Below are 26115 nucleotides of genomic sequence, written 5' to 3'. Positions count from 1 at the left end.
GATTCCCCACCTGAGGCAATTCCAAGAGTCTGCAGCAAGAAGAGAAGGGGATTCCACAAATCTTGTGGGGAATGCAGTCAGCATACGGAATAAAACAAGCAACATCCCTCAAATCAGAGATACCTTTGAGAATAATGACAGAGCACCATCTCTGTACCTGCACTGTGCTCACAATACAGATTCCTTATCTTCTAAGGACTGTTATAAGGGAAAAGAAAAACCTGTGACTCAAAGAACGAGTGAATCTAAAACAAAAGGGAAGTTCATTATACAGGTTGCTTAAATTACAGAAATGCATAATAAGCCAAGATAAAGTGCAACAGAACGATTAGTTTTTGTGTTTTGTTTTGAAGTCCAGAAGCATTCTTCCTGTTTTACTTAGTACTGGTGTTAACAGGAGATAGTGCAATTGCATTGGCTGAACAAGAATTCATAATGTCTTCATATTGTGGGGGTGGATCTAAGTGCTGTTCAGCTTCACTTCTTCTCACACTGATTTCACCAGTGGCTTCCTCGTATGAAGGAGGAGGATCACAGTTTGACAGCCTTGTGGATATTGAGTCCGATCGTGTATCCGCATAGCTCAGACCTCCCGGAGAGAGCCCACTGACTTCAAACATTTCCTCCTGTGGGGAATGAACAATGCTGAGAGGCTGCGGGAGCGAACCTCTGCCGTCAGACACAGCACCATCACCTATCGCTTCGTGGGCTCCCCTGTGCGCGTACACCGACTGTCTACGCGGTTTCTTTTTAAACAGGCATCTCCATATGACAAAAACGACAATGAGGATAACAAAAAGGCCAATGATTAATGGAAATGCAAGGTAAAATGAATACCAGCTATGTCCTGTGTTACTTTCTCCCTGAAGTCCATTTTTGTAGACTTTCCAGAACTCCTTCTAGAAGAGCAAGACAGGATAAGTCAGAAACGGTAAGACATTAAAAACAAAAGACCAAACCAAAGACTTTATTCAAGCTGTTTTAAATGAATGAGGAAAAAAATAGCATTTCAAATACTGATGATCAATATGAGAACTGATATGAATAAGCACATAAAATAAAATTTTCTTCTGATGCGATTACAGAAGCAAAAGACTTTTTTTAAACACCAACTCCTTGCTCTACTTGTAATAATCCTGTATTGACAGTTTAATATCTACAAATCTGCAGACAGACAGGAATAAAAAAATCTAAGCAGCACGCATATCAGCCATGTAGTGGATCTAAGTTTTTCAGTACCACTCAAGCTCAAAGTTATTACCTTTTTTTTTTTAACCATAATACACTAATACAGTCTGACTGCTTTGGAATGACAAACCATCTTAGCAAAGCAGAACTATGTTGTATTGTCAGTTCAGAATTCCTCCATCCTCTGGCTCATAAAGCAATTGTCAATCTATTCTGAGCTGCTTCAAATCCTCTGTTTATAGGTAAACACAGCTTCAGCAGCATGAGAATGTTACACAGCTTATTACACTCTAGAAACTTTGGCAACGCAGCTATAGATAAATGGAACAGTGAAAAGTGAAAATAAAAAGGAAAAAACAGATGAAGGAGGACTAGTACTTGAAAGCAATCTCGTTACATTACTAACATGCACAAGCAGGAGCACAAAGATCACATCAGCTTCCCATTTGCTATGCAGTGCTAAACTAATATAAAGAAAAGTATATCCTACCTCATCTGTAATGTACGCTCTCTCCTATCAAGAAACACTTCCACGGTTTTTTATAGCAATGCATAAAGCAAAAAATAAAGCAGAACAAAACCCATGCCAGGCACTCTGAACTCTGCAGCCTCCTTTAAAAATGCAGAGATGTGACCTCTTCAGATTTGTGTGAGCAACCATTTCAAGTAACAACATCTTGCAAGAATGTATTTTAAAAATTCTCACCAGGAAAAATGACTATCATTTCTTAACTAGTCAATGATACACTCACGTGTATCAGACTTTGTGCACAGACAGATCAGATCTTATATATATACACATCTATTTTTTTTTCTTTTAAGTTCAGGACTACATTCTATAACTACTACCAAGTGAACAGCATTAATCATATAGAATTACAGAATTATAGAATGGCCTGGGTTGAAAACGACCACAATTATCATCTAGTTTCAACCCCCCTGCTATGTGCAGGGCCACCAACCACCAGACCAGGCTGCCCAGAGCCACATCCAGCCTGGCCTTGAATGCCTCCAGGGATGGAGCATCCACAGCCTCCTTGGGTGCGTCACCACAGATAACACAACAGTGTAACAGTGTGTCACACAGACAGATAACATAACCAAACTGATCTCAGAGCTATGCAACTGAGGTCGGGTCTCTTCGTAATAGAAAGAGAGTCCTACAAAAACAAACACCCCACCTTTCCCCATCAAATCTACACACAGCCAGGAAGACCTGTTACCTATTGTCTTTCCATCTGGTTTGAACAGAACTAAATATTAAACACACAACTAAAGCAGGAAAAAAAGATTCACTAGCATTATTAACTGCAGCTTTCTATACTGAAACCAAGCTTCTCAATTAACTGCTTTGTTACTTCACCAGCAGCAAGGAGATGGTATAACATTTGTTTCTGAGGCCAAAGCTGCAAAGATTTGCTGGAAGTCAGCAAATAAACTATGCAAGGATGTTTCATTTCAAAGACTCTAGTAGAAGATGGTTGAGATGAAAATTTAGAAAAAAAAGTCAATTTTGACCTTGCAATGCATTTTATGTTTCAGACTGTAAGGAACCCTGTCCTCTTTAACGTAAGGTGATAAATTGTAATTGGTATTCTATTAATGTTTCCATGTTACTTCTAGCTCAACAGTATCTACCTGAGAAAATATCCCTGTACCTTCTTTATGAAACTGAAATACCAGCACTGCTTCTTGTTACCCTGCAGGGTGACAAAACAGCAGAAAAGCTGTTTTTTCAGAGTGGAGGGCAGCTAGTTCACAGTAGGTTATATGGCTGTGGGGGTGGTCAAGCTAATGGTGTGACTGGGCAGGTGCATAAAGAGCTTAACGTAAGAATTTAAACTGCCTTAAGGATTGAAGTAGTTTAGTGTCCACTTTCATTTACAAGCAAAGCAAATGAAATGCCAAGGGACTATGGACATGCATTCCTCTGCCAAAAATTATAGTGCTTCAGGTCCGTGGCTGTATTCCAGAGACAGGAATAAAGGTCTTCACACAGATGAAAAATAAGAAGAACAGTCACTGAAAAAATGTTTTAATTTTTCACTTTGAAAAAGAGCTCGCTAGTGTACTAGACTCAAGGTTTTGGTATCGAGGGGAACCATAAAGACCCTTCCCTCCAGAATTACCAGAACTGCAAGAAACCTACACTTCAGGTTTGAGTTTCTCACTGCCAAGCAGCTCCTCCTTCTGCTCTGTCACCCCACAGCTATGCTGCTCTGTAAAGTGGTAGCACGAGGACAAACCACCTGACTGAAGTCAAGTACTGTCCATTGCCAAACAAAATCACAGAGAACTCTGATGAGTTTGCACAGAGTGAGGGTTCATATGATCTGCTAAGGAAAAACAAGAGGAGAAATACTGAAATTCCAGGAGATAACTGTAGAATTCATACAGAATATTGAAGAGTAATTTAAAAGTTGGAAAACTTAAACATCCCTTCCACAGTATTTGGTCTCTTAAACCAGGAGAACAAAAAAGGACTTTTTACTTGATGAAACTAAGAACTTGTAATTTATGAAAAAGACACTCCAGAATCATTCACCCTTAGGCACTGCACTGCTGGGATTGCAAGGCATATCACAGAATCACAGAATTGTAGGGGTTGGAAGGGACTTCTAGAGATCATTGAGACCAACCCCCCTGCCAAAGCAGGTTCCCTACACCAGGTTGCACAGGTAGGCATCCAGGCGAGTCTTGAACATCTCCAGAGAAGGAGATATGTCTTAAAAGGCTGAAAAACTACATTAAGTAGGCCACAGCATCAGGTAACTGCAATGAGAAAGACCTAAAATAATTTAGTATGAATTCCTGCTATGAACTACTTTACTGCATGTCGGTAAATCCAGTTTGAAATAGCTCTTGAGAATCCTCAAGGGCATCACACACAAATCGTTATGGGCAATTTGCAACATTCTTTTTCCCCTTTATGTCTAATATTTCACTATCACTATTTAGAACAGAATTGACTTCAGTCAACTGGATGTGAACACTGAACCAAACACTGGTCCACATCAAAGTTAAAGAGTCTTGTACCCTGCTGAGAATTTTGGCTGAAGCCTTTGCCATATTTGGCAGCACTGTCAGCCTCAAATGACTTTTGGTCAATCATCTGACTTGTTGTTAGGTGGACTAATAGTATGCCAAACAGTTCAGTAGGTAAAGGATACAAAAAAAAAAGAAAAAACACAAAGCAATAAAGGGAAGTGAGCAAACTTGCTACACTGTCTTCTTCTGGTTCGCCCTCAATTTCAGTTTTTCATTTTCTCTTCCAGATATTTACCCAGCATTCATAATTAGACACACACTGACTGACATCTTATTTGATCACAGCATTTTAGAGCTGGTGCTGGCAAGTTCTGAGTTGCTTCCTAGGCACTTTAGCCTTTTTACACTTACGAATAAATGCATGTGAGTTTGTTTTTTTTTAAATGATGCTGTATCACCTTAAAACCAGAGTTAATGTATGAGAAATGAGAAGTGAGCTTCCATCACACCCAGGTATCTTGCACAGTCACTTTCTGCCAAACTTTGAGCTTCCCAACAACCTTTGACAGCTGCCTAGTGATCACGTACAGTGCTATCTGGTTATACCTTCTACATATGCATAGTTTTACAGGATGAAGAGTAGGGGTCACCTAATTTATTACCTTCTGACAACAAACAACACAGACTGTCAGAGGAAGAGTATAGACGTAAGTAGAGAGTGATACTCTCGCAGCTTTCACATATTCGTACTTCAAGAACTCCCACTAGATAAAGCTGAACCCTTTTATTCAATGTTCCCCAGTTGTTTTCATCTTCTCTGAAGCTATGTAAGCTTCTTCCTGTGGCCAGTCACACAGCTCCACTACCTGAGGTGAGAAGAGATGCTTTTATTTGCTCTGAACCTGCATTTTATTTCCTTTGAGACCCTTTTAAGCTCCACTGTCAGAAGGATGTTGCACGATTCATCTCCGTTCAATCTTCATATTCCTTACTGACATCTACTACATGTTCCCTGATTTAACAGTTTTCAATCTATAGTTGAATCTTTCAGTATCTTTAGTTAGCTTCCTGGGTTCTCTGGAGTTTCCTCAGCTACTTATTTGCTTTTTAAAGCTATACATGACACATTCAAGATTCAAGTGAACAACTGCATAGTTACATTTCCCACATTTCCCATTTTGTTCTCTGTTCCCTTCCTAGGATTCTTAACATGCAGGCTTTTATTTCTTTTTGTTTAACTGCTAAGCATTACAAATTCTAGTCTTCAAAGACAATCTATAAATTCAGATCTTGTTCCTGAGGCAAACATACACACGTGTATATCTATATATACACACACACATACATATATTTATGAGGAATGATCCCTTTTCCCCTATTGCACATCACATTTGTCAACACTGAATTTCATTTTTTCCACTCAGTGCCACAGAGTTCCGCAAACTCTTTCCTGCCATCTAGCCTTTGCTATCCTGAGTGTATTACCTTTATATTATTAACTGTATCATTTTACATTATACTTCTGACGATATGAAAATCCACAAGCCTACACAATATGAAAGGCATTCAGTATTTCCCTGACATTTACGTATGTATGTTTAATGCACACAATGCTACCTTCTAAGTAACTTTCAAAAAAGAAAACATCAAATATAACTTGAGGGGACTGTTTGATATTATTTTAATATTACAAACTCAGATGTACACCTCCCCAGAAGACTTCAGAGAAGCGAAGAACCCAGTGGACAAGATTAAAAGAATATAAAAAAGCAATCATACAAACACAAAGTTAACATGAGATAAATAAGCTCCGTCATCTTTTTGAATTTCTGTCTATCTATACTACAGAATCACTGCATCTTCATTATTACAAACATACTATATTATAACCTCGCTCTACAGCACCTCTGTCCCCAGAAATCAACTATTATTAAATGGCTGTAAGGATGGATATAGCTGGGAAACAAAGGACTAAGTAAATTAGGCTGGTCAGGCATGGCTGCACATCGGCAAGCTACCGACATCAAAGCAGCTAAACTAAAACAGATACAGTAATAGGACTGGATAATGGAGGAGGATCTTATTGGAAATTCTCTCTGCACTGCGACAATAAGGTTATGGCATAATAGTAAGTGTGACCATTTCTATTTTACTATTTCTTAAACACCTCTGCAGTGGAAAGGCTATCTACTGAAATACAAAATGTTTCTAAATACTTAATAGACTAAAAGAAGTTGAAGCAAGAGGAAATGCAGAACCATAGAATTTCCTGAATTGGAAGGGACCCACAAGGACCATCAAACCCAACTCCATACAGATACATCTAAAATTCAATCCCTGTGACTGAGAGGGCTGCCCAAATGCTTCTTAAGCTCTGGCAGTGTGGTGTCATGACCACTGACCTGGGGAACCTGTTCCAGTGCTCAAACAACATCCTGGTAAAGAATCTTTTCCCAATACCCAACCTGACCTTCCTCTGACACTCTTCATACTGCTTCTTTGGGTCCTATCATGGGTCATCAGTTTGACCTATCATTAGTCAACATATTTAGGCTATTAGTGGTACTGTGTTAGTTTTGTGCACGCTATTTTTTCATTATGCAGTGATATCATTGGGAATTGCCACATCAACTTTAGGAGGTAAAAAACATGACTGTGCATGCATTTTAGAGCTTCTGAAAGAATAGGAATTGAAACACTACACATCCTACTGCTTCATTTGAATAAATGAAAAAGTTTCCATTCTGTCTTCTCCACTTCCCTATGTGTGACACAAACAAAAAGATGCCAGAAACTTAAAATGTTTGGTAGGCTTTCCTGTTGTTGTTTTCAATGTAAAACAGCCAATGAAGAGTCAGACATATCACTCATGTTATTCCAAACTAAATTCATATTGCTCTCTGTGCCACTTTGCCCATTAACCCAGAGGCCTTGCCTGCTAATTTCCCAAGTCACATTTTCTAGCAGCTGTTTCTCCACTTTGGGACTGAATTTGAGGATAAATCTAATTTCATTCAGGTCTGTATTGAATTAGAAAAAAAAATATCTTGACTTTACTGCATTAAATATGTCAGGCAACACTATCAAAACTTACATGCTGTGATTATTTGTTGGAAGGCAATTTAAGTTATGCTGGGTACAATGTACTGTGCAGCTACTACGTGCAGAGCTGCTGGCCCACAAGCTTCTTTTAATTACAGAAAGTGACAGACTTACACAATTCTGTGTGGGCAGTATCTGTTTCATTCCAGTCAAGTTAATATATCACTGCCCTTGAATAACATATGGCACCATTAAAATTGTTATCCTTCCTATGTTTTAGATTGCTGCTGCTTAACAGTATGTTGTGAGGGTCTGCAGAAGTTAACTTCAAGAAGGCCACTTGTCTTTGTTTACTTTTAAGACTATGAATAATCCAGCCACAGAACATTCTAGCCAGCTATGCCAGCATCTGGGATATAGTCCCTATTTTAAGTAGAATGATTTTTCACTCACTCATCTTACGTGAACGCATTCAATAAATAAGTTAAGGTGTGAGATAAACAAAGACTTCTGACTTCTGCTCCTATACATTCCCTGTAACAGTCACAACTCTTATCATTTCAACCAAGAAAAACAATAGTATCTGTGATATGGAGGTTAGGATTAAGTGCGTGATGATAGGACACATGCTATTTAGGTAAGTAGTGCTGCCAAAGAGATAATGATAAAAGATAATGACAGTTGGAAGAAAAGGAAAGTGAATATTCCCCAAGCTGCCAACCTGCATAAAACTTTTATGAGCAAAGTTTACTTCGAGACTTCCCTTTGAAATTTTTTTTAATTTGGAGAAAAGATTCCAAATTTATTGCTGTGAGGTCTATCCATCTCCAATGCAGACCTCAGTTACTTAAAGAATCAAGTCAAAAGGAAAACAAATCTACTGTAATATTGGAAAATACACAAGTATTCACCATATCTCACAAATTAATAGCAAGATACCTCACCCCCCATCTATATATAGACAACAAAACATACCGTCTTTTCCTCATTTTCAAATGCTTCTCTTGCTTCTTCATAGGTACAAATTTCTTCTCTGCATTCGTGTTCTATATCACCTTGCTTTAATTCTTCCAAAAATTTGTTGGCTCTTCGGTATCTTTTATACACAGAATTGGCTTTGTCCTCTGTTAAGAACACTGAATAAGAGGAGAGCAAATAACGGTCACTACTAAAACATTCCCAAAACGTCATGGTGAAACTATTCAAAGAAAATGTCCATTTGGGCAACATTCTTTTTCAAAGTCTTCCCCTTTATTTAATAGGATAAAAGGCCTTTTCTGTTTTGTTCACTATTATGAACATTTGGGTCTACAACTTCAGTAGTTATTGCTAAATCAAAAATGCAATGGATCCCTATTCAGCATCGTGCTCCTATATGCTTAAACAAGACCAAAGCCTGTGCCTAAGAACAGCCTGTGCCCAGAAGAGACAGCCACGTGCTCAGTGAAAATGATTTTTCAAACTAGCACAGAACAAACAAAAACCTGTCTGTGAACATCCAAGGAGATATTTGCAACTGCTTGAGGGCAACAACTAGGGCAACAGCTAGAGTACTCAGGAAGTCTTTGATGCTACAAACATTTCTGAATATTACCCAGTTGTATACACCAGAACAGCACCATTTATCAAAGTTTAATCCCATCTGTTTTCTTACGCAACTTTGAAGCAGACTTTCTGCCTTTATTTCAGAAACGTCAGCCACGAAATATCAACTCTTTTGGAGGTGTAGGGGAAGCAGGCTCACTGCATCTTCTTACATAATTCACGGAACCCCACCTAACTTGCTGAAGCAAATAAAATAATGACAAATGACAATCAAAGTTCTGATAAAGCTATTCTCTTTTTTTTGCTTTCCTTAGTTTTCTGTTCAAGTGGAAGATTATTTTCAGCTCTTTTAAGATTCCATTCTTCCCTCAAATTCCCTGACCTAATGATTTTTACAATAACATGTAACAACTGAAACACTTCAAAATCCAGCAGGCTGAGTTACTCCAAAGGTACACCAGCAGTGAACAATACAGAAAATCCTCACGTATTTTAGGTCAGGAAGCAAGAACACTGTATCAATGCAACACTGTTCTTGGGCTCTCACTGCTAGCAATAGGGGCTAACAATTCAATGCAATGCCATATTAACATACTCATACTGTCTTCCTCATCAGTGCTACCATTTCTGCACTGGTTCATTTACAGCTAATCTGGGACCTCTGATTAGCTTATGAAGACAAAACTCTCACTGTCTGCAGAAAGACTGAGACCAAATGGTTTAAACAATGATTTATCTATGATTTGATATGAATCAGTCTTCTATTTCTACCCTAATCCTCTTATTTAAATAGTAAAAAAGGATGCCTGCAAGTCTACAAAGATAGGTCACTACACTTTTGCTTTATTGAAGTTAGATGTGGCAGCATTTTTCAGCAGTGGGAATACTACTACAATTAGGCTTATCTACTTCACATTAATTTCATTTTATTCAGCATGCGCGTTGTAATCTCTTTGCTAAAATTCATTAGACAATCACCTTCCTTTTGCAAAGGATTAAGTTTTTGAAAATCAAACTCCAAGATAATCAGTCATTCCTCCACTTCCAGTTGAATACATGTGGTATTCATGCACCGTATAAATTACCTTATTCACAATGCTGCCAGAGACTCTGTGCATACAGATCTACATCTGCCTTTTGCAGCTTTGGTTTCTGATAGCCACCACGGGTGAGCACATGGGCGTTTCCTACTGTGTTAAGTTCACTGCCTAAATAACAAACTAATACTCAAAATTCTCCTCCAAAGAGAAGGACAGGGATGGCTTCTGTCTCCTCACACAATTCTCTTGACTCCTCTCTAGGCCTGAAGAATTGGCTTGTTTTCCACATGCTTCAGCAATCACCCAAAAGCGGGGAGATGAAAGATTTGGTGACACCAGGAAGCCACCATGCAATCGTGACCGGGAATGCCAGTTCTCAACCTACTTCTCACCAACCTTTCTTGTGAGCTTTCTTGAAGCAAGATAAGCTACAGACCTGACTCTCTTAAGTGCTGTCACAAGGAGTAGATAATGCACCGTAAATCAAGTTTCCCCTCCTTCAAGGGATAAAACGTAAGGAATCTCATTTCATAGATAGAGTTCATCCTTGAAAAGAGAGAAGAGAAACTGTAACAGCTTCGTACTGGATGCAGAGGGAAAAGGAATAAAGAGGAAAATACAGACAGCTGAAAACATCCTGATTTGAAACTACTGGCTCTCAAGAAGTACATACAATTCCTGCTTTCAAAAACAAGTATATATTTGTACTGCAAAATACACTGATGAAGAACAGCAAAGCTGTTCAAAGCTGCCCAAACATAAAACAATCCAATTTTCAAGAATGGCCAGTATTTTGCTAAATATTTCTAAAATACTTTTCTAAAAGAAAAACCACACTTCCCCTCCCCCCAATTCAGGATGCGTCTCTCTTCTGTCACAATACATACAAAGACAAAAAAAACCCACTGAGAAGGCTAAGCCACGTGCGTTAACTCTGAATCTATTTGATAAAAGATCAAATAAGATTAGACCAGATCAGGAACAGTTTTTGACCTTGTAAGACTAGATAGAACGAAGTACAACATTGTTCATTTGCTTGTTTTGATCTGACATTTATAAAGTTCTGCACACTCATAATTACTTTAAATGCCTATTGAGAAGTCAAGAAAAAAAGCAGCAATGAAAAAAAATACATGCACTGATCAAAGCGATTTTGATGCAGGCACTGACAAATGTAATGATTTAATAAGAATCTGTCACTTTCTCGTGAATGTTATAAAGATAATGGTATCATGTTGCAGAAACCACATTGATTTAGTATTCTGACTGTCATCATGGAAATATTCAGTTATAAAACTGCATAGGAGTGTGGAATAATCCTTCTTGGGTTGGATGCCCACCTAACAAAGATGTTGCTGAATTCAATGCAGCTGTTAATATGAAACTGAAAACGATTAGGAAAAAATAACATGGTTAGAATAAGAGTAGTACAATTAAGCTTATTTTTCACTTTAAGATCAACTAACAAATACAAGATAAAGATTGAAACAATCATTTTGATGTTACTCAAGGTAGTGCTCTGTGCGTAAACAATACTTGGTTTTTAGCAAAGTTTTTATGAATCAAAAAACTATTAAAAAAAAACTTAGTTTGACAATATTATTGGAGAGAGTAATTCATCCAGATCAATTTATAATACATTCTCAGGAAAACCTGTGCAAGGTGAAATGCAACTACAACTAAGAAAAATTAGGCAAGGATGTGTGAGGATAAGTATGTCAGCCTGCCAGCTGAAGATGTCACAACTAAAGAAAACTGACCTCAGGTCTGTAGAGAAGGAAAAACAGGCTGCAGCGGTGTGGGAAAAATATTCTGACACAGAAATGCTGCAAAAGCAAAGTCCATGGCACTGTGGTCACCAAAGCCAGCTCTGTTGAAACTACTGCTGATGCTCCCATTTTCTGTCTCTTTACCAGCACTCAGGGATATAAAAGCCACAAACAGCAGAAATAAGCATTTCACTTGAAATTGAAAACTGAAGCTACTGATAAAGGTGAATATTTCTGCTGGTGATATAAATAAAACTATTTGATTCGCACAGGGGAGAAAGGTTGAAAAATGTTTTGAGCGTTCGCTTGTAAAGCTTGAAAAGCGATTTCTGCTGTGAGATTCTAAAGTTACTCAAACGAACTTAGGAACACAAACAGAAGGACACAAAGCTGGAAATCAGCTCTGTATCCTCTGTTCTGCAGCCAGGTTACAGAATCACAGGATGGCCCGGCTGGAAGGGACCTCAAGGATCATGAATCTCCAACCCCCCTGCCACATGCAGAGCCACCAACCTCCCCATTTAATACTAGACCAGGCTGCCCAGAGCCCCATCCAACCTGGCCTTGAGCACCTCCGGGGGTAAGGGAGCATCACAACCTCTCTGGGCAGCCTCTGCCAGCACCTTACCACTCTCATACTTAAATATTACATGCAGATCATAATTCTATGTTAGAACAGTAGTACAATTCCAATTCAGTTTAGTGTGGACAAAGATCTGCACGATACGTAACACTAAAATCAGTTCCATTGCAAAGACTTCCGTGCAAACTGACTAGGATTTTGAGAGGAGGACAATTCTGGGGGATGCTAATACCGCTTTCATGGGGAACAATACAGAATGCGCATTCATCACCAAGTTAAACTTACCACTGTCCATGGTGATCACTGTCAAGGCACAAAGCTTGCAAATATCAAATCTGAAAACGAAAAAGGAAACATCCTGTTGAGTTGTGGATTATGATCAACTTGGGAAATTTTATAGTAATATGTGGGAATCGAGATAAATGTTTTGTATCAATGTTGGAAACCCTGTGGTTAAGATTAATCTCCATTTTCAGTTGTATCATTACCACATGAATAATAACTTCAGTAGTGTAAGAGTACTATCCAATAAAAAATGACTCAGAAATGGTGAGCACTTCAAGTTTTCCATATTCAGAAAATGAAAATATGATATAAAATGGGTGTGTTTCATTTTAAACTGATCTGAAACCTGTTTTACAACTTGAAAGTGCTTGTATCTTACCTAGGACTCAAATTCACCCTGCAGAGAATATGAAACCAACTTTATTCTATGGATCAGATTTGGGAAATCATTCAATGAACACCTACGAAATCATTCAAAGTCTGTTGCTGATTAAAACAGGATGCATTAAGATCAAAGGTAAAGCAAGACCTGTGATTTGGCAAAAGAACCTGCAATACATTCAAGGATCCCAGCCAGCCCTACATGAACTTGCACGTACTTTATCCACATCTTGGAAGGAGAAAAGACAAAAAGATACACAGTCATGAAACAGCCTGAATCACCGTACAGCCACCAGCCAGTCAATAAGAAGCTGCAATGGTTACTTGAGGGGCTGTTTTCAGTTTCTTGGAATCTTCAGTAGTTTAAGTTAAGAAAATAAAAGCTTTAACTGAAGGACCAGAACACTGCAACTATCTAACCAAGTTGGCAGAACATCACATGAGGTTAAAGATTTTTTTACTAATGAATTACCAAATCCTAAAGATTAGCATCAGTTCTACTTCAGAGGTCAAGTTACACATCAACATATCATTCCATATGCATGCCCTCAACCTCCATAAAACCAAAACCTCATATGCAAACATCTCCATTAAAAAGTGCTAACTGTGCACAAATGTTGGCTGTAGCTGCTTCAATAAACAGGGAAAGTTAAGACTTCCAGCACTGATTTGTTAAGCAAGAGCAGACAGCAAAACTTTTCACAAATGAAGCTCTACAAACACTTCCCAGTCTTGAAATAAAATTGTAGGTCTGAGACTAAAGGAAATGTGGAATGGAGAGTACACTAATTTTTAAGCAAGTTCTTCACGTCTCTGCAAAGGTAAATAAATGCAAATTGAATTAAAGCACTCTGAAGTCTCACCACCATGATGTTTGGTGTATCATTACTAAGCATAGTAGGGTCACAGAAGCAGAGGGCTTATATTCTGGCGGGAAAAAAAAAGTATACAGCCTCCTCCTGCAGCGTTGATTTTTCTCAGCAGACCATCCCTTCCTATGCTAAGACTCCAAGAAACTGAAAAAAGTCCCTGTAACAGGTATTGCAGCTTTCAGGTGTGGTTCTTACTGATCCTCCACAGTCCACATTAGATTCTCAGAGCAATTACAGATATCTGGAGATCTCTGGAACTAACTATGTCAGTTTTCCTACAAACACTTTTTTTTTTTTTTTTTAAATACTACTCTGCCTTTTCTCCCCACCTCTGTATCTGCCCAAACTTCTTCATTTGCAAGCCTCCTGTTGCCTCTGTGTCCCCACAGCTCATGGCAAGTTTCTTGCCACAGCACCTCAATACAGGCTGAACGAGAGGCTAATGCAGGCAGTGATGCTCTGCTGTTACACAGGGAAAACACACAAGTCAAGCCCACAGAACAGACTTTTCCCACCACAGAGAAACTACTCAGGTCACCCATTAAATTTCAGTCCTCTACTCTCTGATATTCTTGGTTCTAATCAACTAAATAGTTCAAAAATTGTTTGGAAAAGGGGATCAGATGCAGACAAGGACATCAATTTTTTTTGCTTCATAAGCCAGCTAATAAAACTGAAGAGGGTTGGGCAACACTACACATACATCTTGACTTGCTACTGACTCATCTATTCCTTTACCCAGCTTTTTACTTAGAATTTCATGCTTTTCAGTCTTCAAGAACCTCACTAAAGGGAGGACTGGTCTTATGGAAGACATTGCTCTGACAACATATATGTATACATTTAAAATATACATACATATATATTCACAAACACCAATGCAAGAACAAAAACCCCATAGATATAATCTCAGTTGTAACACTAATGCTTAATGTTTCAGGAATCTATATTAACGTGTACTCTCCTCTTCCTGCCCTCCAAGAGTAGTAGTCTGTGCTGTGGACAGACTGCAATATAGCTGAGCTAATCATCATACTCCAACAATAAGCTGATGTATCTGACCGTAGAAATGATCATTTGTTTTACAGTCTGAATGTTTGTTTGACTGTCAGCATCGCGGTAGAAAAATCCCTGAACAAAACAGATCAACAAACACTGAACAATCAGCCATTCACCTCTAGTAGAAAATATAATGACTCAGTAGGAAATACAATGAGTTCTAAGGCACACATGAGACAGCAAAGGAGGCGCACTAAGGCCTGTGCTATTTACCAGCATGTCTGTGCTCAACACCAAAGCGCTGTAGCAATTTACGTCTTGAAGCAATATCCCAAGTTGTGCATTTCTTCCCAAATATAACTTAGGTATTTTTCCTCAATTCTGAGTGGTCATGATTTGTACACACTGTACAAACATAAAAATCAGAATATCGTGTACCCCATAAAACGGGATGACTGATTTCAGCAATGAAAATTGTCAGCTCAAGACAGTGTTTCTGTAAAGTTTTGTTGCATGTTAAAATAACCATATTCTGTTCGCATATGCTCCTGGCTCCGTTTTCTGACCACAAGTTCAATTGAATCATGTGTGTACCACATACCATTAAAGGGCAGAGGATTTAACAGAGTGCACATAAATCCAAACTACTTTCAATATTGTTGCTCACAAAACATCAGGAAAGGATCCTTAAGGGATAGTATAGAGCAGCAGCTGCATCCTTCCTCACTCAATTTCTCACTTGCTGAATTAACAGGGACTATGAGCACAGTAAAGCCAGCAGGCTCCTCTCACAACAGGGGAGAAATGTACACTCCAGCACATGGGTAGGGAATGGGAGATGGTTTTGTTCCATTCTGCAAAACAACTCTAACAAGGGATACAGTTGTTAGTTACGTAACCTACACAATTAATGAGACTACTGAGATGCAGTTTACAGCCAGATGCCCCCAAAGAACTACAAACATTTTCAAACTATAAATATTTAGGTTCTGCTGGAGCTTTTTATGTAAGCAAATATATTCAAGGGACACCACTAAGTGAAACATCAGTAGATGCTCAGTACAAAAACAAACACCCCTCTTTTAGTCCCAGGCCCCAAAGCAGGTGCAATGAAACAACCAAAATACACCTGTAGGAGGTCTGTTTAGAAGAAAAATGAAAGCAATAATTAATTACACAGGAAGGCAGACAATTATGAAACTGTCATTTATTCAAAATGCAGGATCCCACTTCCACTACATTTGGCTTTTACATCCTTGCAAGAAAATGTTACAGAAGGCTACAACTTTACTTATTGCAATCCCTTCCAAAAAAAACCTTTTTCCTCTGGAAAAGTACACAAAAGGATTTACATGAATTCAGAAACTGGAGAAATATATTACTTTTGCTCTGAGCAGGATGTCCATGCTTTAAGGATATGGGAAAAGGTTGTACTTTTAAAGTTTGATCTGTTGGTAACAGCAGCTAGCCATGGAGTAAGGACAGGAGTGAAGAGAGATTAAACACTTTGGAAACTACCTCTCAGACAGATATAAAAGAACTGTCCCATCTGAGATCACAAAGACCATGGATATGAGTGAAACAGAACTGAAAAAACTCTTCAGGTTTGTAAATGCTATCCAATCACAGCATTATAACACATTACCATTAATTTTGATTACATAGGGATTGAAACCACAGCCTGGATCAGTAAGAGAAGCTTGTATTTAGGGGACTGCCATTATGCCTTAAAATCAGTAAAATATAGAATCACTCCCAGAACTTGCATGCTAAGTACAACTCTTACAGAGCCACATTTGACAGAAAAGGCCACTCACGACTGCCACTGGGCAATGTTTCAGCTGGCTGAGGCTGTAGTCTTAAGCTTCTACCTCAGCTTCATGATCCATTCTGAAAGCTTTTATTATCTTTTTTCCCTGTTGTTTTAGAGCTGCAATAATATTCTGGCTATTTATTCCCTGGTCCCTGTCAAGCTCCTTCAGTAAGTTAAGATAGCTCTTCCTTACCTTCCTTCCAAAGATTTCTCAACACACACGTTTTGGCAAGCAGGACACCTGCTCAGAGAAGAAATACCACTTTCCTTTTTGAAGAAGGTTTTGGCTAGTTTCATTGTTTCCAAGCACGTTGGGACATGTGAGGCAGTTCTTGGGAAAAATGAATGCTGACATAACCAGCAGGATTGACACCCAAAGCTACACAAATGCTCAAGAGACCTTTCTCTTCAGCATACGTAGCAGCAACTCAAACACCCCAAGTTTCTGCAAGCTTGATATTAAAAGATACTGCTACAGGTTAGACATAATGACTCTGCTTTGGGAATTCAAATTTGGAGTAATGAACTTGATAACCCATGTAAACACTGACACAGCAATAATCAATTCCCCTACTTTTTTTTTTTTTAAGGGGGAATGATGCATGCTTACATAAGACCATCAACAGTAAGCTGTATGTTTACCCTGATTTTGCATTGCATCAGAAACAGTGATACTATGTAACACAATCATTCTAACTTTCGCTCTCTTCAATGCCTTTAAACCAAATCTGACATTGAGACTTCTTCATGCATTACCTTAAGTGTTCCCTGAAAATCAATGATTAAGACGAACAGAGAAACCCTACAAAGTTTTCAGTGAAGTACAGATGGGTTTCACCATTGTGGAAGCCTTTCAGGAAGAAGGTGCCTTGGACAACTGCAAATCATTACCCATTTTCACTGGCAGAGAGTAGGCAGTCAACAAGCCTACAGCCTCAGCATGTGCAAACATTTACAAGTTACTAAGACAAAGCTGAACAAATGAAAATAGGAAAGTAGCACAGCCAGCACATGGGAAGTGTCTAAGAACATTGTGATTTGGTTAACAGCTGGGTCACAAAAAAATATGTATAGTAGAGAACAGAAGAGAACTGAGATTACTGAAGTAGGAAAGAGCAAGAGGTGACAGAGACAAGAAAATAGCTTCAATTACAGCTGTGATGCTCCCTGATCTAATTACAGTTTAAGTGATGGCTTCCAAATCAAACTCAGGCTGTTAACTACTTCAATAGTATCTACTCAAACTTTGGCCTGAATAAATGGATCCTTTGAAACCAGTACAGCGCTCATGGATAATAGCCTATAAGCACTGCAGATTTATCTCTGTCGATGACTATGCTCACATTAGTCAGGAATGCAGAGCAATAGAAGCAAGTCTAATGAACAAAGCAGTTGGTACTGAGGGCCCAACACTAACACAACAGACATGGTGAAAATTTTGCTTAGCAATTGGTCCGATTTGGTTCCATGAGCTGAAATGAATACTGTATGGTTGTTGGCCTGCATTAGGTATGGTTTCGGAGCACATTTACTTTCAGCCAAAAGTAATTCATTTCATTCTTTTTAAACGATTCCACAATGTGAACCAAGGCAATGAAAGAGGTGGCAGATGGGAGTTTTGCTTCCATAAGACACACCTAAGCTGAACCAAATCTAAAGTGCATGACTACAAGCAAAGCAGCAAGAAGCTGTGAGGAAGGAAGCTCTAGATAACATCATTTCTCAACAAAGATTCACAAGTTGTTATGGGACAACAGTGAATAGCTAGCAAAACTTCCTGTGGAGCTAGAGAACTCCTTCAACAAACATGCAGACTACAAACAGATTACATGAAACTCCTTTCAAGCAAGAAATCAGTGAATGGGCTGCTAAGTATGAGTAGGCCCAACCCAAACCCTCCATTTCCAGGGCAAAACCTGAAAACGCCAAGCTTACCTACAGCTGGAGGGAATTAGAAATTAAAAAAAAAAAAAAAAAAAAAACAAGAAAAACCAAACAAACAGAAAGATAAAACTACAGAACACTATGACAACAAAAGAAACAGCAAACAAAAACATCAAATCCAAACAAACAAAACACTTCATATCACAGTATGAACGGATTTTTTGAGCAGCCCATGCATTTGTCTCATCTTCAAAAGCTGTGTTCTCCTTTGAGATATAAAACGGTAATCTGGTAAGAATTCAGTCTAGTCAAAGGACTCCACTCTTCTCAAATTCAACCAGTGTGTTGAACGTACTTAAAGCTAATTAAGAGAAACAAAACACTGATGCACTGCATACCACAGGGCCCAATCTAAGAACAAAAAACCCAAAACATCAGAGGTTTTGGTCAGAAACACCAGGGGGGTAAAACAAAACAAAACAAAACAAAAACCACACAGGCATACAGCTAACCTGGTAAGCAGGAGGCAATGCAGCCACCTCCCACCCCTGCAAACACTCCCCAGACAAAAAGCACCCCACACATGGAGTGAAACTTGCAATCACAGGCTACAAATTTAAAATCCGGTTTAGGACTTCCATTATCATTGTTTTCAGTAGCTTTCTCTCCAAAATTTCTTACCAGCTTCTTCAATAATAAAAGGACGCAGAAAGTCAAGCAACAGTACCTGAGCAAGAGTCCATTCACCAGAATAAATGTTCATTGCAAGAATGGTGTTCACCTCATTCAGAAAAGGTGACAAGACCAAGGCTAAAAAAAATGCACAATTTTTCCTAGTTGGAAATCCTTATAGATATTTCTTCCCCAACACTTCTTTTAAAAATCAAAACCACGACCCAAATGTCACAAACAATACTTTCCTGCTTTTCCCAATAACAGAAACCAGCTGTACAAAATTCAACCTCCAGCTGCATCAGCCCATATCCAATACTCTTCCCAGATGAAGAGAAGAAAGATTTGACAATTCTGTACATTTGAAAAAGATTATCCTCAATTCTCCGAGGCTGTTGAAATTGTCGCACTGCTCTGAAGGTTAAGGAGCAAAAGCAATTCTAAACTAAAGCTATTTTTGAAGAAAAGGGAAACGCGGAAAAAAAGCTCAGAACGTGAACTTTCATAGCCAAAAGAAACGTGAATCATTTTATGCATTTGCTGTGCACGCAATAATTTTATAACTAATCTAAGCCTGCCACTTCATAAAGTTTATTTTGCTCTTCTGTGAAGAAAAGGTGTGGTGAATATTCAGCTCTGTTTGGAAATTGCATTTAGGACATGCTTGGTAGTCCAATGTCTCACACCTCATTTAATTTAAAAAAATTATCCAGAAGCAATAAAAAGTGTAGTGTAGCACTTCACAGAGAAATGTGCAAACAAAGCCTTGTCTTCCAAATATTTATGCACCGTCAGCACATTTCCATACAAGTTTCCACTCAGCCTGTTTTCCCCTGAAGCAACGCACATACGATGGCATTTCAGAGCATGTTTAAATGGGATTTTCCAGTCACACAAAAATTAAATTGCACAGAAGTGCCAGAATAATTATAAGAAAGCTATAAATATATGGCTCATCTTATTGAGTTATATGATAACCAGGAAAAATGATAACGGGGAACAACTGCTACTACAGAATTTTTATAATTTTTTTCTGACACATAGGGGGACTTCATAAAAAGAGCACACAAAGGTATATGACACTAGAAACCATAAAAGAACTTCAGCCAGCTATAGGTTAAGTACCTTATACAAAGCAGAAAATATATCTTTAATATTGCTACTTCCTTCTCTCATAACACCCACCCTCTTTTTCCTCTTCTCATCAGCATTACTTGAATTTCCATATAAATTAAGCGTGCACACATCCTGACTGTATATTCTAAAGCATTACACATTTGAACAAGCTTACACACAATCATTCCAGATGATTTACTTGTTTGCAGCATAGTAAAACAAGATAGTAACAAGATAGTCTGGCTTCAGCCATGAAGAGGAGTGAAGGAATTCCTCCTCCCCTCTTCCTCCACCCACTCTCTACTGAAGATCACTGCCCCCGATTTGGGCTAAGGCAGTTTCATTTTCTGCATTGCAGCTTTACCCAAACCTCTCTATCAGTCTCCCTCTCCTCTTCCACCCCTTCACTCTCGGAGGCTTCTGCAGAAAAGAAGTATAAACTTCCTAGACTGCATTTGCCATTGAAGCCAACCTCTCAGTAAACTAGTTCTGCATCCCCTTTAAGTCCCGATAACTAACTGCCTTTGGTTTACACATCAAGTACCGATTTTCATCTTAAACTGATACAATTCCATAAGAGTTACTAGAAATGCCAAATACTTTAACAGTATTTCTATTCAAAGGGTTTTCCTGTTTTTAGATGGCTTTCCTTTAGCAAAAGGGCTTTGTGTCTTCCTGGAGCTTCCTCATGTCCTCCAGTCCAACAATTATACTCACTGGTCCTTTTCAGTCAGCTAGTACACAATAGTAGAAAAATAAAGTTGTATTTGGGGAAGTTTTCCTAAATAAAGCATACTACAGAACCATTTTGAACATTGTCATTCAAGAAAAGCCTGGATGACAAGTTAATTTTGAAATAAATACCATACAAAAGCTTTAAGTCACAGCCTCTCTGTGATCAACCACAGCATAACTCCACAAGAAACAAAGCCAAAGAGTTCCAGTAGTCACAAAGCCACCAGTATCAGAGTATAGTTACAAAGAATTTCTGATGCTTTCCAGCACTGAAAGCAGTAGAGCGGCTCCCAGAATGAGAACAATAAAACTACTGACGCTCTCCTGCTTATGAAATGATTCAGTGCATTACACATTCCGCTTGTGAGTAGGAAGCATGAATAAAAATACATAAAACAAGAACGTTCTGAAGGATTTTGGCTTTAAAAATCAGTTTTAAAAGACTTAGGGCAAGGAAAATTTTACACATTGAAATCAGTTTCACACTGACATGCCAAATTAGCGCAAAAAATTAACCACATTTGAAGATACGATTTATCTTAGTTATGTCAAAAACTCATGCAATTAGGATAAGAGTTAATTGCTAAAAAATTATTTGCAACAGGAAGATCATCCACTGCATTTCAATGCCCAACATTTGTTTTTAGAAGATTCAAATGGTGGGTTTCTCACCCACCCTATGGGCTGTATACCTTTTCCATCACCTAGAGAATGTGGAAAAGGACAGGAATCTCCAATACACACAAAAAGGTCATTGATTTTTTTCTTTTTAATGTGGTAATGCTGTTGTATACACATACAAATGACACACACTACAGAAGTCACTGGAGAACCTTCTTAGGTTTTCTGCCACCAGTGGCTGCAGCTCAACCTTTTGTATTTTCATGTCTATCAAGTCACCTGAACAGAAATTCCATCTAACCTTTGCCCAGAGCTCCAAAAGAATAGCCATCATGAAAACACTTTGACATTTCAGTTTTTCCAAGACAAATGTACACATGATGAGCTTGTAGCTGGGCTTTACAGTTTGCCACAAGCAGTCTTTTCATAAAAGATAAGCTTTCTTATCCTGCTTCTCGCCTGACTTTGTCCCCCCAGATTTATTCACCGGTCCTTGCCCCTCTTGGAAGAAATTCCATGGACCAGCCGTTCAAGCTGCTGCTCTCCAATGATGACAGCAAAGAAAGATAGTTATGCACTGCCGCTTCACTTAGCTCAACACCAGTAAAGCTGCTGTCCAAGCAGGTAGTTCCTCCCCCAGACAGCCACATTGTCCCGCTTCCTGAGCTAACACAGCTTCTGGCTGGCAGCCCTCCAGCTAATGGAAAGCCTTCTGTGTGCCTGAGTTTGTTTAAAAACAAATTATCTCCTGGTCCAGTTGACTATATAGTATTAGGGAAAAAGTCAAAATGCAAAATTTAACAAGGATGGAGAGGAAAAGCAAGAGCTTTTTTCAAGCAGCAGGACATGCTTAGATCGGCTAAGCTGCTTACAAAGCCACACACTCAGTTCTTCATCCTAAGTCATGCCTTTATTTTGTTGCTGCCCACAGCTCTGATAAGCAGCAGCAGCAAACAGAAAATAGCACAGCGAGTCCATTTCATTTCTGATACTCAGATTGCTCAGCAGCGCTGAAAGAAAATGTCAAGGACTGCACTAATTTGAGATGCTGCAGGGCATTGCTACAGGAAGGCAGGCAAGAGAGTTTGGTGAGGATACTGCTGTTGAAACCTCTTTCCCACTACAGCGAGAATGAAGGTTCGGAAAAGAATGAAAAGGGAGATGCTTCTCCTCCCAGCTTTAGCAAATGCTTAGAAGTAAGGATCTACAAGCGGAAGTATACATACAGGGTCAGTAAATAGAACACTGATAAGCCTGGCAGGTTTATCCACAAGCAGGTGCAAAAGTTCATGTCTGACGAATGCCACTATCCGGTAGCATTCCTATAAACTACTTCCCACCGGCAAGATAACAAATCTAAGTTTTCTGAGTGAAAAAAGAATCATTCTTCGATGTTCAATATTAAACACTTAGAAATACAGCTAATTGTAATAGATATTACACACCTGACAGTTCATTTAGAGATACGGATTTAAGGTCAAATTGATGTGCCACTGTATTGTCTTGGAAGTCTTAGCCTCAAACGCAAACTCTGCTATATTGGGCTGTGCAAATATGTTTCTCACCTTTTCTAAGTGTATTTCTGAGCAGCTGCATAACTTTCAAAGATGTTTCACATAATCCTTACCTATCAGCTTGGGTAAAAGTGAGCTCCAGCCTAAAACATTTATATATCAGCTTTTCACAAATATACTTCCTTCTAAACATGGAGTGACTTTAGGTAGTGACCACACAGTTTCTTTACCCTGTATGCAGATAGGCTTTGCTTTTGAAATGTTACGAATCATCAGCTGACCTGTGCTACAACAAAACTGATGGCAATCAGATAAGCTCATTTCAGAGCTCACAAACACCTATCAAATTTTACTAAACAAGAATCAGTAAACAGAACAAGGGTAAACAAAGAAAAGTCTGGGTATTGTCAGATTAGATTTCAAAAGGTCAAAGTGTTACTGACATCTAAACTTGAATATAAATAGCTGGCAGGAGAACAGATATTAGACATTAGGTCATTTAGTCCACTCCCTTGCCAGCACTGCATTGTTTTCTACTGCACACTGCAAGTACTTTTGTTTATAATGTGAGAGAGGAAGCGAGGGATGCGGGGAGGGGTGGGGAAGAATGACTGTCTTTGGAGGCTGGAGCAAAAGAAACACTACAGAAACACAAGCCAGAGAAAGGTAGCACCCTGGAAACACAGCCGGTGGGAAATCAAGAGGAGAGAGCAAGGTGGTATGAAAAGCAGCAGAGAAATTCAGAATCGAGCTGAGGGCCTGAAAGTGAAAGACCTTGACAGGACTGTGCAGAGAATAAAATCCTCATCCATAGGAACCAGGAAAAATTGGGAACATACAAAGCAAAGATTTACAGGATTTTTGTACGAGAGGAGTAAAGGACTTATTATTTTTTCCACTACACTCACTTGGAATAAGTGGTACCAGCTGCATGTTGTGTGCTCCCTCACCCACCCAGCTGGTTCTAAGAGCTGCTGGGTTAGGAAAAAGATGCAGGGTCAGATGCAGGTCAGACTTATTTTTTCCTGAGTATTATTAATTTTGTGATTTACCTCATCATGTGCATAGAAAGTGGTTAAGCTCTTACAAGGGAAGGAGAACACAGAGATAGACAGGACAACATGAGGTAAAAGATGACAGGAAAAAGGAGCTGCTTAAAACAGCACAGAAAACACAAACGTTTCCTAATGGTATGGCCTAAAACAAGCTAATGCTACAGCACATTTTGTCTGTGCATTTGCCTCAATGTTCCCTCATGACTCTACAGAGTAACATTAAAACACTGTTTAAGTGTGGGCACTAACTAAATGCATTTTATTTTAAGGGTGCCTTTCCAAAATCTGTGAGCTTGATATGCAAAAGCAGTACAGGTTTAGATGAGCAATTGTTTCTTGAAAGCTTTGCCCTTTCACACTTTGAGTATAACCGGAATTTGTATGCAATGAACAGTAGGTTATTACTTAGTGGTTAACTGTAGTTCAGTGTAGATGTATGAGGAGACTGAATTGAAATAAAAAAAAAAAAAAAAAAAAACTTTCCATTTAGAACGTTTCTGGAAATGACAATGTTAGTAGTTGCTGTAGTTGAGTGTTACTCCTTACCATTAACCAGAGAAAATCAATGTCACTGTGTCCTAACCTCAACACCTCACGTGTTATTAACAAGACGCAATGCTTTGCTGTTTGAGCTAACACAGAATCTTGTAGCATTACTTGGCTGCAAATCCCTGGATGAAGTTGCGTGAGAAAGATAATCCATATTTTGCCTGGGGATTTCCTGATGTTTGCCAATTCCAAGGAAACAGAAGTGCTCAGGAATCCAGGCTCTTTTAACCTGCTCTGGAAAACAGACTTTCCTTACCTAGAAGTGAGATGGATGAACAGATGAGTAAAAAGTCTCACTTCTGCAGCTGTGTACAGCATTTCTATACAGAACTCCTTCATCCCCTCTTTCCGGGCTTCTAGTCTCATTGCCCTGGCAAGCAGTGGGAACTGCTCTCACAAACTCACTCTTCCTGGATACCTATGGCTGCCAGCTGCCTCACAGAGCTGGCCTCCCCCACAACCACTTCATTAACGGCACTCCCTCGGTGCTACAGAGGGCCCAACTGGCCACAGCCATCTCTTTGAACGGGGCTGCATATGTCTGCCTGGCTTTGTATACATACATATACACACACACACACAAAAAAAAGACGGTGCTGTTACATGCATGTTTCCTTATAGAGAAATAAGTAAACCCCATGCACATGTTAAGCCGTCATAAGCAATCCTGTGGCAGAGCAGAGAACTAGACTGAAGCAATAATGAGGTTCATCAGAAGAAGCGTGAGAGGTTAGCCTGAGCCTGTGGCTAATACTCCACGAACTGCTGTATGAACAATGCTGCCAACATGGCGAGAAGATGGGAAATCAGGGGAAATCAGAAGCAAAGTGTCCAAAACAAGTCTAAGGCAAGGATTTTAATTTAGAATTCCAATACCTGTGTAACTGTCCCTCTCCTCAGACTCACAGTACCACAGTTGTCAGAAGGGACCTCTGGAGCTCATCTAGTCCGACCCTCTGCTAAAGCAGGCTCCCTACAGTAGGTCACACAGGAAAGCACTCACGTGGGTTTTGGATATCTCCAGAGAAGGAGCCTCCAAGCACATCTCTGGGCAGCCTGTTCCAGTGCCCTGTCACCAGCACAATAAGCAACTTCTTTCTCATGTCTGTATGGCACTTCCTGTGCTCCAGTCTGTGCTCATCGTCCCTTGTCCCCTTGCTGCACACCACTAAACAGCCTGGCTCCATCCACGAGATAACCACCCTCCAGGTATTCCTCAGCGTTATTAAGACTCATCCATAACAAAGAGGTAATGCAAAGCACGAGCTTCCCAAGCACCTCATTCTTCCTGAAGCCTTACCCACTGGCTCCGTTCCTCTCGGTTTTGCTCCCACCCCAGCCAACCCCAGTCGCAGCTGGGAGAATGCTGAGGCTCTCTGCCCCCTCCAACTCCCTGTTAAGAAGAACGAGACGGTCTCCCGGCAGCGTTAGGCTCAGCAGAGCTCCACCAGATCCCCGGTGCAG

The 26115-nt window shown here is 39.4% G+C and overlaps 1 protein-coding gene across 1 annotated transcript; it reads right to left on the bottom strand.

The window, feature by feature from the left end:
* Positions 1-374: 374 nt before the first annotated feature.
* Positions 375-25594, bottom strand: PRRG1 (proline rich and Gla domain 1; the record flags this gene model as incomplete). The annotated part of the gene is given in 6 exon segments (XM_079541527.1): positions 375-899; positions 8194-8354; positions 12441-12490; positions 25387-25430; positions 25517-25570; positions 25574-25594. Coding segments are annotated over 6 exon segments (855 nt in total).
* Between the last annotated feature and the right edge of the window lie 521 nt (positions 25595-26115).

This window comes from Tetrao urogallus (genome assembly GCF_951394365.1).
Source record: "Tetrao urogallus genome assembly, chromosome: 1".
NCBI lineage: Eukaryota > Metazoa > Chordata > Aves > Galliformes > Phasianidae > Tetrao > Tetrao urogallus.
The sequence above is the reverse complement of the archived record's forward strand: the minus strand, read 5'-3'. Positions and strand labels throughout refer to the sequence as shown.